The sequence below is a fragment of the Dipodomys ordii genome, unplaced genomic scaffold (assembly GCF_000151885.1).
Source record: "Dipodomys ordii isolate 6190 unplaced genomic scaffold, Dord_2.0 Scaffold1, whole genome shotgun sequence".
Taxonomy (NCBI): domain Eukaryota; kingdom Metazoa; phylum Chordata; class Mammalia; order Rodentia; family Heteromyidae; genus Dipodomys; species Dipodomys ordii.
In genome coordinates, this window is record NW_012267217.1 from 44994415 (window position 1) to 45008802 (window position 14388).

General features: G+C 37.3%; 1 protein-coding gene across 1 annotated transcript in view; it reads left to right on the forward strand.

Moving 5' to 3' along the window:
- The window catches only part of Map2 (microtubule-associated protein 2), a 92967-nt gene that overhangs the window by 11473 nt on the left and 67106 nt on the right, over positions 1–14388 (forward strand). The window contains exon 2 of the mRNA XM_013031819.1: positions 9190–9480. Coding sequence (XP_012887273.1) covers positions 9213–9480 — 268 coding nt within the window. The 5' untranslated portion in view covers positions 9190–9212. The remainder of the gene's footprint in view (positions 1–9189; positions 9481–14388) is intronic.

Genomic DNA, 14388 nt, shown 5'->3' on the forward strand with positions numbered 1-14388 from the left:
AAGTGGCGCTGTGGCTCAAGTGGTAGAGTGCTACCCTTGAGCTGAAGAGCTGAGGGACAGCGCCCAGGCCCAGAGTTCAGGCCCCACGACCAGACCCTCCCCCCCAAAAAAAGAGATGTACTTATTATCCTACTTACTGACTATAACTCCTCTATATAACACATTTACAACAAAATTAAATTAAATTAAAAAGAAAAAAGAAATAAAAGAAAAAACAAGAGGAATTTAAAATATAGTAATATGTATACATTCATATATTATTCAAATACATACTACAGAAGTATTTGACTATAAAGACAGGGAAATTTTGTTATTGAAGCTCTGATTTACTGATGTATATTTTTATGTAATTTTCTTATGAGTAAAGCTGATTATAAAATATTTGTATATGGAAAATACACAGAAAACTTTCTGACTTTGTCCTTTCTACCATCGTTTGAGCCTAGCTGATTGTGCATCGGTTGACTCTTGCATCCAGAATCTGTCTCCACCTTGTCCTCCTACTTTGCCTTCCTGTCATAGAGCCACTACCATGTCCTGAGGTGGCAACCCAACCCCCATTTTCCACCCTTAACTCACTGTACTCTCTCGTCCATGGAGCAGACATATGGTCGTTTTATATTTTATTTTATTGTAAACATGCTATGCAGAGGGGTTACAGTTACACCAGGAAGGTAGTGAGGACATTTCTTGTCAAGCATTGTTACCCCCTCCTTTCTTGTTCTCCCACTATCCCTTCTTTCCCCCACGTCCCTCACTCCCTGCCCCCAAAGTTGTAAAGTTCATTTCCAACATAGCGTCTTGTGAGTATCATTGCTGCAATGGGTCATCCTGTGTCCCTGTTTCAGCGTTTTGTTATTCCCCTTCCCCTTCCCAAATTAGATAAATGTATAAGATACAGGGTACCAAAATCAAGTACCGTGACAACAGGAGATATATCACAGGGGGAAGAACATACAAAGGAAACAAAAAAAATCACATAATACATTAAAAACAACAACAAAGAAAAATATCTTGTGTCCATATCTTGGGGTTCATTTCACTTAGTATCATCTTACATGGTCATATGTACATAGCTTTTGAGCTTTTCTGCTCATCTGATAAAATTATCCTAGACATATACTAATTATTGCATTATAAGGGAAACCATGGAACCTGTATTTCTTTGGGTCTGGCTTACTTCCCTTAATATGATTTTTTCCAAGTCTTTCCATTTCCTAACAAATGAGGAGGTGTCATTCTTCCTGATGGAGGGATAGAATTCCATTGTGTGTATATTTATATACACATATATGTATATATATAGTGTGTATATATATATATGTATCACATTTTCTTGGTCCATTCATCTACTGAGGGGCATCTGAGTTGGTTCCATATCTTATCTATGGTGAATAATGCTGTGATAAACAGTTGTATGGGTAGTTTTAGTATGGCCTTGTTTGTGATCATTGGGGTAAATGACCAGAAGTAGGATTGCTGGGTCATAGGAGAGCTCTATGTGGAGTCTTTTGTGGAACCTCCATACTTCTTTCCATAGTGGTTGAACAAGTTTACACTCCCACCAACAGTGCAGTAGGGTTCCCTTTTGGCCACATCCCCTCCAGCATCTGTTGTTATTAGGTTTCTTGATTATAGCCATTCTAACTGGGGTGAGGTGGAATCTCAATGTTGTTTTGATTTGCATTTCTTTTATGGCCAGAGAAGTTGAGCATTTTTTCATGTGTCTATTGGCCATTCTAGACTTAAAGAGAAACTTTTCTGAAGGAGACATATGACCTTTTAAATGGTTATGACTACTTGACTGAACTCCTACAAAGACTTCTCATTGTTTTGACCAAGTTCTTTAGGATCCTGCACAACCAGGCTCTCTTAAGATTCTTTTTGTGTCCTAATCCAAACCAGCTTGAACACATCAACTCATTTCCAGCCTAGTATCTCTATTCTTCCAGCACCCTTCTCCGCTTCCCGGAGCATTCTTACTCAATCCTTTATACAGATAAGTAACACTGCCACAGCATTTGTGTTCCTCCTCTGAGATCCTCTCTATATAATCTTTAAAACCAAGGAAAAGATTGGTACCAGTGGCTCTTGCTTGTAACTTTATCTACTCTGGAGGCTGAGATCTGTGGATCATGGTTCATGAGACTTGTACCTCCAATTCATGGAAGTGGAGCTTTGGCTAAAGTGGTATATGCTAGCCTTGAGCAAAAAAGTTCAGAGACGGTGCCAGGCCCTGAGTTCAAGTCCCCAGGACCAGCACACACAAAAAAGGAGTAGTCCATATGTTCTACTGATGATGAGTCATTTCTTAGTCTCTAGATTTACTTCTGGTATCTAAGTTTTTAAGCATGAATTGAAAAGAACTTGTAAAACTTTTCCTTTTGGTTTTAGAGATGAAGAGAGAGAAGACCAGGAGATGCACTGCTACTCTGCTTTTGTTGTTGTTGTTGTTTCTATGAAAGCCACTTGGTAAAATTTGGGATTCACATAATAAATGTGTAAAAAATCACAGAATGGCAAACAAAAGCCCGAAATTTTTCTATTAAAGTTCCTGTGGAAGTGCTCAGCAGATTCCTTTCTGTCAACTGTGCCATCCTTGTACATCTGTAATCCCAGAAAGGAGCATAGCAGACTACCCATAATGACCTTCACTTTCCTGTCCATAATGTCTTTCCTTTACAAGGATTCTATCTCCAGTCCCCTTCCAACCATCCCAGAGCAATTCTCTTCCCACCTCCTACCGAAAAAAAAAGCAATATAAAGCTCTTGTGATGAAATGTATGTTAAATATGGGTTTGGCTTAATAAATGGTGTGTTGACTTTTTAAAAAAATATTATGCTCTATTAAAAAAGAATATGCTTCCCTAATCATTTCTTTAACTTTTCTAGAACAGTGTTTCATTTGTAAATTGTCTTATTTTATGTTCCAGATCATTTTTACTTGCTCTTGGGCAAATAAACTTCAAATGGTGAATCTGGCTTTATGTTGAATAGTTTTTATCCACAGGCTCACCATATAATAACTCCTTATCTGTGCCTGTTCTTACATGGAGAAATTTACATATAAAATAGGAGTATTTGTGTTTGTAGAGATATTAATTAGGTTATTTATTGGTTTTCTTGAATACTTTGCTTTCCAGATTAAAACTTCAACATCTCATAAACCTAGGCTCATTATATACATTTCAGGTCTGGAGGAGTTAATGAATTTATGTTGCATCCTATCTCTCCAGAAGTTTGGCAGAATATAAATAGCAAGCCATAAAAGTTGACCTTGTTTCTAGAATTCACTCCAGGGTACAAAGATATGTCTGTTCAAAGAGATCAGTCAGAGTGCATGTGAAGGCTGACCCAGTTGGAACAGACCTGAGTTGTGAGGGAATTCCAAATGATAAGGAGTTTGTATGTTTCCTTTCTGGTCCAACACAACTGATGTAGTGAACAAGGTAGCTTTCAACTTAGCTCAGAATTCCTATGAGTCACAATTATTGTCAACCATGAGCATGGAACAGCATAGCACAAAGCCTTCCCTAAACCAAAAAGGGGAAAAAAAGAATTTTTTTCTGTTTTATATAACTCATACTTCAGTTTTATATCTAACATGTTACCTTTCTCCAGAAAAAAAGACTCTCCATAGATGTGGTAGCTGAATAACTTTTAAAACACATCTATTCATTTTTCTTTTCCAGTAGATATGACTTAGAAGCGTTGTAGTCTTGGAGCACTGCTTCATCCTTTGTTACCACATGTACTGTGTTATCTTGTAACATGGTACATCATATCTGTATAATGTGAGTTATTTGAGGTCAGAGTCCAAATCGTAATCATTGTTGTATTCCTATTGTATTACATGATTTCTGGTATAAAGCGGGTACGCAAAAGCTATTTGTTAAATGCTAAAAAGCCTGAAAAATTATTGGTAATCATCTTAAAATTAAATGAACGCTCACCTGTAGTCTCCTTAACGCAATCTGTAAATAAGTGCCTCTCAAAAAATGATCCAGCTCCAGTTACTTTGGTTCTCTGCTATTTTCCTAACCACCTCCATTTCCTTGTGCCAATGTCTTATTGTGTGAAGACTTTTATCCACAAACAGCCTACATGTATGTTTCACCTGCTGTCACATCTGAACAAAAGTGAATTTTCCTCGTACTAATTGTGAATTAGCCATGGCATGTGATACAGAATGAGTCAGCTTATAAAATCAAAAGTATTTTACTTTACAATTAGCCTTGGAGCCAAGAAGAGGAGAGTGGACAGAGAAAATATGAAACTAACTTTTGGATTTTCTGTTTAACTTTTTCATGTCACCATGAGCATTTCCCTCAGTTTTGTGTAGAAAATAAAGAAGGAATATTAAGCTGTAGGCAGTTTATCAGTAAATATTTAAGCTTATAACTCATGAACATTTAAAAGCAAAAGTATGGATTCTTCATAAAATGTCATTACTCTTAGGGACCAAAATAAATTTCTCTTGTGGGTCACTGATAAACATAGCAATAATAAGAGGCAATAATTGAACCTATGTGGAAGGGAGAAAGAATGTTCATATGCTTAATTGTACTTTATGACTGTGTTTTATTCTTTTCTTGCCCCTGGATATGTACAAACACAAAATTATAAGTCCAGTTTTGTATTGCACTGGCACATTATATGATGACAGGGCAAAACATGTCCCAGAAAACATTCTAGAACTGTCTGCACCGATAGCATTATAAAAATGGAGACCCGCCTATCTGACATGCAGTGTATTTTTACTTTATTTTTTCTAGGCCTTCATTGCTTTTGGGGGGCCAACTTGTGACAGTATTAAATGTTTCCTAGTGATAAGTATCATCCATGACAATTTATGTGCAGATATTCCACATTCATCCCAATCTTGATCTACCAGCTAAATACATTTAAGCAAGTATACTTCTGTCATAAATCACTAGTGAATGCTAAAGAATAATCTAAAATAAGCTTGCTGAAGGCAATTTGAAGACCAGCAGCTAGTCATAGCTTTCACAACATGAAGGTTTCTTTTTTTGTTTTCCCATAAACAATGGGTAATTTAAACATTCATTTAAGATGTTTCTGCCTCTTCTAAGTGGAAGGAGATACAACTGAGAACTACCTTAAATAAAAACAGTCTGTCTTATGGTTAGAATCCAACAACTCATCATAAATATTCTGGAGAAAGGCATGAAAGTCTCAGCTTCTATTTGTGGGAATGGCCACGTGGCCCATCAACATCTTGATTTTAGTCACGATACAACACTAAATCTTCCATGCATTTGTCTCACTTCCGCTCTTTTCTGACGTCTTAGGTGGTAGACTTGGCTCAAAACTGGCCTTCTAACTTTATAGTTACCTGTTGCAATACTAATTTGCAAGCTTCACACTTAGAAATTTCAATTTTATATATCTGTGTCAGAAAATAATTAATTCAAAACATTTCAATATGATGGAATGAGTGACCAACCAATGAGCATTTCAATCTCATGATTTTAGAACCATGTTTGAGAAAATAAAATGAAATAGTTTATCTTAAAGACATTTCTAAGTTTATATAACGATAGCTTTTTATGTTTTTGCCTTGAGGAACAGAGTTGATGATTAATTCATTCAACATCCAACAAATATTTCAAACCCAACTTATGGTTGAAATGCTTTGATAGTTTTGTATATTCCTATCATTTTTTAGTTGTGTACATCTTACTTTTGAATAAACAGGTTTTAGACTTTTAAAGAAAGATATGAAATGCTCTAAAATAGATACAAAATTAGGAAAGATCTTCTTTTTAGTTAAATATGCCTTCCATCCTTAGTATTAGATTTGCTTAGAGAAAATTGATTCCTCAATATTCCAGAGAGATGTAGAATCATTGACGATATTTTTGGGGGGCATTTTTTCTTACTTCTTCCTTTAAATAGTAGAGGGGATTTGAAAGACCTTATTTTTTTGTTTCTGCAATTCTGGAGATCATGTATGCCCAAGAACTACTTTTGATATCCTAATATGTCTTTTTGTTCCTAGCTCTAAAAAAGTACAGAAATGGTCAAAGTATATCAAACTCATTTTCATGTTCAGTATTTGGGCAATCCAATGATAGATGGAGATCCAGACAAAAATACTTGAAAAAACAGTTTACTGTACACATGTGGTTTTATAACTAAGAAAAGTGTATTATTTGGCTAGCTCCAGTGTAAGTCTTTTATCATCATAAAGGTATCATTTGCTAACAACATTTTCTTGGATATTTAGCTAAACGAGTATTATTCCAAAGAAGATGGACATAAGTGACATCTTTTTTTAAAGAACCTGCAAAATATTATTTTAGAAAATCATTTTTCTGTGAATGTGTCAATCTATATTACTTATAAAAGGTCTAAATTATTTATATTTTATAAAACATTTTGTATGGAAATGATTCTAATCCATTTTATGTGGAAAAGATACCAGTTTAGTTTGTATCTGATTTGCCTCATGTACTGAATTATATACAAGCTATTGTATGCTAAATGTATGTAATTTTCTATTTTAAAAAAATCCATGCCCTAAATGAAAGTGCTGTAAGTCAGTATGTACAATTTTCTTTATTGCTTGTATCTTACCTAATTTTAGAAAAGATTTGGTAAGTTTTATATGCAAATTATACTGAGAAACAGAGCAAGTCTAAAATTAGGTACGGAACCAGGTTTTTAGACCTGAAGCCCAAAGTTCAGAAGTCTCAAATTATCTCTAGCCACTATATGGGCAAAACAAAGAGACATGTTGAAAGGCAGAGGATGGATGTGTTGCCTGGTAGCCAGGAGAAGACAGCACTTAGTGCATCTTCAACAGTCTTCCAAGGCACAGACATTACGTTAAATAGGGGAAATTAGAGGTAAGGTTGAGAAAACTATGCATATTTGAAACAATCCAAGTCACATGCAGGGACTGATTGACCATTAGTCCAGCTGTTGTCCTTAGAGGCCTTCTGGAGAAGAACAGAAACAAGATTGTCTCTTGAGTTTGGGGCTGTTTTCTTTTAAATAAGAAGACTTTCCCTATTTGAGGGGCAGTTTGCCTTCCATATGAGATGCTTATCAATGATTTTCTCTTTCCTAGAGTCCATGGTGATCTGCAAAGGGAGCGCAGCATAGAATGGCATAGAGCTAAGGGCACAGAAACGAAGTTGGGGGACTTACAGTTAATTCACTGCACTCAGCAAACGCATCTTTTTGAGCCGGGCGCTGGTGGCTCACGCCTGTAATCCTAGCTACTCAGGAGGCTGAGATCTGAGGATCGCGGTTCAAAGCCAGCCCGGGCAGGAGAGACTATGAGACTCCTATCTCCAATAAACCACCAGAAAACCGGAAGTGGTGCTGTAGCTCAAGTGGTAGAGCGCTCGCCTTGAGCTGAAGAGCTGAGGGACAGCGCCCAGGCCCAGAGTTCAAGTCCCACGACCGACAAAAAAAAAAAAAAGCATCTTTTTGGTTGCCTCTTATAGATATTATTATCCTCGTTTTTCAAATATGAAAACTCTTGGGCTTGTACAGTTCTTTTGTTTGTTTGTTTGTTTGGGTCTGGTCATGGGGCCTGAACTCTGGGCCTGGGCGCTGTCCCTCAGCTCTTCAGCTCAAGGCTAGCACTCTACCACTTGAGCCACAGTGCCACTTCAGGCTTTTTTCTTTTTGCTTACGTGGTGCTGAGGAATCGAACCCAGGGCCTCAGGCATGCAAGGTAAGCGCTCTACCACTGAGCCACCTTCCCAGCCCTTTGTACAGTTCTTTATATGTGGTTGGTGTTGCAGGAATTCTCACTAATTTATATACAAGCTCTGCAATCACTGTTGTAAAATCTAAACTGTTTACATCTAGTTTCTTATGTTCTTAGGGAAGATAATTAGAACCTGTTTGGGAAATGATTTGGTAGCAGCTTGCTTTAAATTAAATTCGTTTAAATGAATGAATGTGTCTAACTTTTCTTGGCATGAATAGAATGCAGAGAGCGCTGAGAGCAACATTGAACTGCAGGTGATTCTCAAGAAATGGTAGGGAAACTAGCTTCCATGATATTCCAGCTTATCAGTGATGTCTCTACACGTAACTTGGTAGTTAAAAGTAGATTTGACAACACAATATTTATTGGCTAATTTGGAGTTCTTTGCTTTAGTTGGTTATCTTTTTTTAAAAAGAATCCGTTCTTAGTTGCCAATAGAAAGTCATTGCATTCCCTTTGTTGTCACATCTACTGTGAGGTCAGAGGCCATGAATGAGGTTGTATCACAGGCACCAGCTTCCTTTTCTGAGTGGTGAATTGTCTCTAGTCAGTTACAAGTTTATACGATAGTAACATCTGCATGTAAGAGAAGGTTAGCTGAAGAACTGAGGGACAGTGCCCAGGCCCAGAGTTCAAGCCCCACAAACGACAAAAAAAAGAGGTTATAAGATACCTGCTATTGCCATTCACTTAACATTAATAGAATCCTCCCCCAAGAGAATTCCTCTTGTGCTGTGATTTACTGCTTCTTCATGTAGTTGTGTCAATCATTTAACTACTTCAGGTCTTACTTGACTGCAGCAAGGAGTTAATGCTATTGTGTAGAAATGTGCTGTATGCCATATTTCTATCCCCTTCCTCTTTAACATTTATATTAATAAAATGTTATTCCCTCTACATCTATAAAGAAAATTTGTTGAAAATAAAATCAAATTGTTTTAATTGACATCATTTGGAAAAGTATATATATATATATATATATATATATATGAGCATGTTTGAAACAGAAAGGTTACCATTTTTTATATTTTTCTGACAGTTATGTTGCTGGGAGAACAGTTGGGAATATCTTTAATAATCTAATATTTCACTTTTTCTATTACTCTCCCAACTTTTTTCCTCCCAGTTTTCTCATGCTGTGTGTTTCTTCTAGGCTGAGGCATTCCTTGACTCTACCTCATGGTGAAAATGTGCCCTTAAATATTAAGCATCAGATTTTATTTGATGGTAATGATATGTTAAAAAAAAAAGTATTCCTGAAATGATGTGTCAAAACCAAGGAGTCAACAATGGCTGGTCCTTGATATTTTAGGAAGTTATTGCACATCTCTCTACAAACCACTGAATCAGCTTCAGATTTTCCCTGTCCTGGTACCCAATATCAGATGAGAAGATTGCCCAAAGTGATGGTTATTATTTTTTTCTTCTTCCAATTGTAGAAGAATTCACAGGACTTTGAAGAATGGCAGATGAACGGAAAGATGAAGCGAAGGCATCTCATTGGACCTCAGCCCAACTAACGGAAGCATCAGCATCAACACACCCACATCCACCAGAGATGAAGGAACAAGGTGTGGCAGGGGAAGGACTTGTCCGAAATGCCAATGGATTCCCATACCAAGAGGATGAAGAGGGAGCCTTTGGAGGACCCAGGTCACAGGACACCTATTCAGATACCAAAGAGAATGGGATTAATGGAGAGCTCACCTCAGCTGACAGAGAAACAGCAGGTAATGAAGGGCTTTCTCAACCAGTACTTCCTTTCTGATTTCTAGCTAGTTTAGTGTGAAAACGGAGTAATTGACACTTGAGATCCTTTCTCTCTAGTGCTAGGGCTGAAATTCAAATCAGACAGAAGAGACATCAATGAGAGCAAAAAATCATGGCAACAGGCATGCCAATTAACTGTATTCTCAAACCCATTTTCCTGTTTGATTTCAGTCACTTTAATTTTTAATGGGGAAAAAATCAATACACATTCATTCCTTTCCTCATCCATCTTTCCTTCCTTTATCCTTTCTCCCTTCCTCCCTTCTTCCCTTCCTTCTATTCTTTCCTTTATTCTTTTTTACTTTCATTCTTGAATGAAATTAGACCTAAATCCAATGGATTAATTGGAAGGATATTTGATTTTTTTTGGGGGGGGGCAGCATGAACTGTAAAATCCATCTCCTTAGCCTTCAAAAGAACCAGAAAATATAAACAAGCACAGGCATATATATACGAATCATTTCGTACATTCTCAGATAGCTCTTTGAAGAAGAATATACAAATTTTTGGAAAACAACATCCTTTACTCCTAGGCACTATTTTTCTGAGTATGATTTTCAGTACTTGTTCTCTTTCCTTTACCATCGGTATTCTCATGAGTGGTAGAACTGGATATACCACCAATGGCATGGAGAAACAGCAGGTCATACCATCTATTCCACACTACCATTTCACTTTTCTCAGTAACTCAATTTGTGTCTCTACTTGAATTTAGTAATTTGCAGACAATAACTCACCACTAAAGAGTAAGCAAACTACAAGTACTAAGATAAGGCTTCCCTTCAAAGTCATCATAACTTACTTCTTTGAAGAGTGATTTTCTATACCTCGTCCATTAGGATGCATCACTTATCAACTATCCACTCTGTTCCAAAAGCAGGTTTGGGGTGGGAGAGGTAGAACATGTATTTAGCATGCACATGGTTCTTGATTTCATCCCTAGCACCATCACACACACACACACACACACACACACACACACACACACACACATACACACACACACACACTTAATTTGAATAGAGAATGATAAGGAACATTTCAAATGCCACAGAGAAAGTTACAAATTACAAAATCCACTCCTTCAACAAGTTGCTGTTGAGCACTTTCTATGTAAAAGGTGTTACATTCATTTCAGTGCCAGCATGTGTGTAAGCATGCTTCTGAGACTCCGTGGCTCCGGCACTGCTTTAGCACATGGCCTGTGTGGGTAGTTAGTTTGGATCCAAAACATAGGATGCTGTGTGTCAAATGAGAACTACAGCAAGGCAAAGTTGAAGAGGACATGTTTCCACTTAGAGCCAGTATTCCCAAAATTGTACACAGATATGTGTTTGGGCACCAAATTCACATGGCAAGGTATGTGATACTTTCAAGAGACAAAACAATAATACTGAACCCCTGTCAATCATCACGTGAACCATTAGCTCAAGACGGCTCCCAGTGCATGGCATGTGTTTGCAAAGCTGTCTTCGGCAGCTGCTTTGGTAACAATCAGGTGCCGTACAACAAAGGAAGTAGAAAATGAAAAGAGCACACAGGGTCTGATCTGATTCAAGGAATAGAGAAGCTGTACTGTGCTCCCCAGGCACATACATGCTGTAAGTAGGAAATTGTGATTAGAATGAAATGATGAATTTTTCACTTTTCATGGCTTTAGTGAGGTGTAAAGTGCATACAGTGAGTGGTTCTAAAGTAATAGCTATTAATTATGATCAGTATTATTGGTGGCAAAGGTGTCAACAATGAGAATAAACAGTGTGGGACTGGGATTTGAACCCAGTGCCTCACACCTAAGTAGTGGACTGTTTGAGTCATATCCTCACATCTTTTATGCTTTATTCCTCAGATCATGTTTTATACTGTTCACCTTAGACTGGTCTTGAACCACAATTGATTCTACCTTTGTGTCATGTATGTACCTGTAATTACAGGTACATACCACCATGCTCAACTTGTTTATTGAGATAGAGTCTCCCTAACTTTTTCTTAGGCTAGACTCAAACATATTCCTTCTACATAGCTGGGATTATAGGCATGTACTATCATGCCTAGCCTTAACAAAACCCTTGATCAAGAAATACATTTCTCTACCATGGTTTGATGAAAATGGCTGTCAGAAATGCTAAATAAGTGGATTTTGAGAAGATTGAAGTGTGGAAGAACAAGAACATGTTATAGCATGAAGGTTAGGAAGAAGAGATAATACAATAGACCAAGATTTTTTCATCATCATATTCTGTAGCATCTGACATTGCACCTGCAGTCTTAGCAAATGTTCTGCCTTGATTATTGAATACACAAACAAATGCAAAAGGAAATTATTGGGAAAGCTTCCAAAAGTCTAGATTTGTCTTTTACATTCTCACCAGTTGACCACCACTCCCTTTGGAGGCTTATCATATACTCAAGAAATAAATCATTTTACAGAGTGTGCTTGCCCAAGGAGGAAACAAAAATTATTTACTGTTTCATTTGTTCAGTGGACATAATGGCATATTTAAAAGCCTCAGAAAAATCAATTTGCCAGGTCGGTGTGTCCTTGCCAACTTCTCCAAGAAAATAATGTAAATTTTAAAAAGAGACTAATGGGTATTTCATTGAAGTGATGGTTTCAGAAACATCCAAAGATTATTTTCAAGTCATCTCAACATATATCAAATGAATCTTCTATTATGTCTGAAAGATAAATTGCTAAGCTTTCATAGGTATGTTCCTAGTGACAGAGCTGGTAAATAATCACCTTGGGTTGCTATGGTAATATTTTCAATTCAAACTATGGTGTGATTTTTAAACTAACTTTCTTCTAAAAATTACAGGCCCAGCATTGAAGCCATAAAATAAGCATGCATGGGAAAACTATAGAAAAAATAAAATGTAAACTTTTGTTTCCTCTTACAAAGAATGTTCTAGTGATAAGTTCATAAGCAATCAAATCAATTCTTCTCTAAAATTGATAAGACAATGAGTTATTATTGATGGTTTATAGAAAACTCTTTTCTTTTCTTTTTTTTTTTTTTTGGTTGGTCATGGGGCTTGAACTCTGGGCTTAGGAGAGTGCTCTACCACTTGAGCCACAGCGCCACTTCCAGTTTTCTAGTGGTTTATTGGAGATGAGAGTCTCATCAACTTTCCTTGCCTGGGCTGGCTTTGAACTGTGATCCTCAGATCTCAGCCTTCTGAGTAGCCAGGATTACAGGCGTGAGCCACCGGCGCCCAGCTGTTTCTTAAATTATGTAGTGAAAATCATCCCTAGGAGAGGAAATACTCTGAAATCTCAAATATGACCATTAAAAATGTCATTCTTTGCTGGGTGCCAATGGTTCATGCCTGTAATCCTAGCTACTCAGAAGGCTGAGTTCTAAGGATCATGGATCAAAGCCAGCTGGACAGGAAAGTCTGTGAAACTCTTTTTTTTTTTTCCAGGTAAGGGATAGGTTTATTCAGTAGACTTGCTGAGACCAGGCAAGGTTGGCACTCCACGTGGCTGGGAAAGAGGAAAGAGAAGAAAGAGCTAGAGCAGAGAGAGAGCAGAGAGAGCTAGAAAAGAAGAGCAAGAGCAAGAGCAAGAGAGCGTCTGGGCCTGGGCTAGGCCTTATGTAGGGCGTCTGTGAAACTCTTATCTCCAGTTAAGGCCTGAAAACCAGCTTATCTCCAGTTAGGGCCTGAAAACCAGAAGTGGCGCTGTGGCTCAAGTGGTAGAGAGCTAGCCTTGAGCTGGAGAGCTGAGGAACAGCGCCCAGGCCCAGAGGTCAAGTCCCATGACCAAAAAAGAAAAAAAAAAAGTCATTCTTTGATGATGGAGACCACTGGTCTGAGCTGGCATCACACTAAAGGTGGAGGAACAATGGAGCAGACCATTCTGTACCATTTTTATACAGCATGCCTTTACCTTACTTTTTTTTTCCCTGTAAGAAATCATCTTCAAAGATCTCCTAACAGGAAGTATTTCCTTCCTAATGGCAGACCGTGTTATATGTTGTCATATCCATGACATTATTGGTTAACTTTTTTCTCTATTTTCCTTTATCTATTCATTTTTAGACATCCTATCTACAAGCTTGTTTCTTTGTATACATCTCTATAAACAAAATTGTATGATCAATAGCTTAGAAGTATTTCTCCCTTCTCTTTCCTTCCTTTGTGAGAATGAAATTACGTCCAAAAAAAGTCTTACATTATACTCTCTCAGCTACCCTGTTCAGTGTTTGTCTTCATTTATGGGCCATAGGAAGAAAACTGGGGTGGAGAGCCATGCTGGATTTGAACTCAGTGCCTCATATGCTACATCGTGAGCCATGCCTCCAGCTCAACCACAATAATGTTTACGATGCAAGTTCATTGTCAGTGTATGTTTGATCATATGTAAGCACAGCATGGTTGGGAAAGCAGGGAATATTAACAGAAAATATACTTTAAATTGTATTTCTTTACAACTTTTCTAGATTTTTGTCTTTTTTTCCATGCAATTTAAAGCTAGTCCAAAGAAAGTAAAATATAATTATTGTCTCCATTGTAGTTTTTGGTATGTTAAGATATTTTTCTTCTCACTAAAGTGTCCATTTTAGAAGCCAAGCTACAGAAGCATGAAAGAAGAAATATAAATCTACTAAGAATCTAGGCATTTAGGAAAGCTCTCATTCTATTAGGACTAAGCTTCACTGTTACATAATTTTCCAAAGCAGGAATAGTAAGAGTAATGGCTTGTTATAGTCCCTTCCTCTCTTTTCCATTTTATTTCAGTCCCTCCAATTTCCAACTCAGCGTGACAGTCATGCACTTTATTTTTTGTTTCCTTTCTAGAAGCAAATCCAAACCTATATTACAATTCATATCAAGTCAAGCATAGCGGTTCATGCCTGTAATCT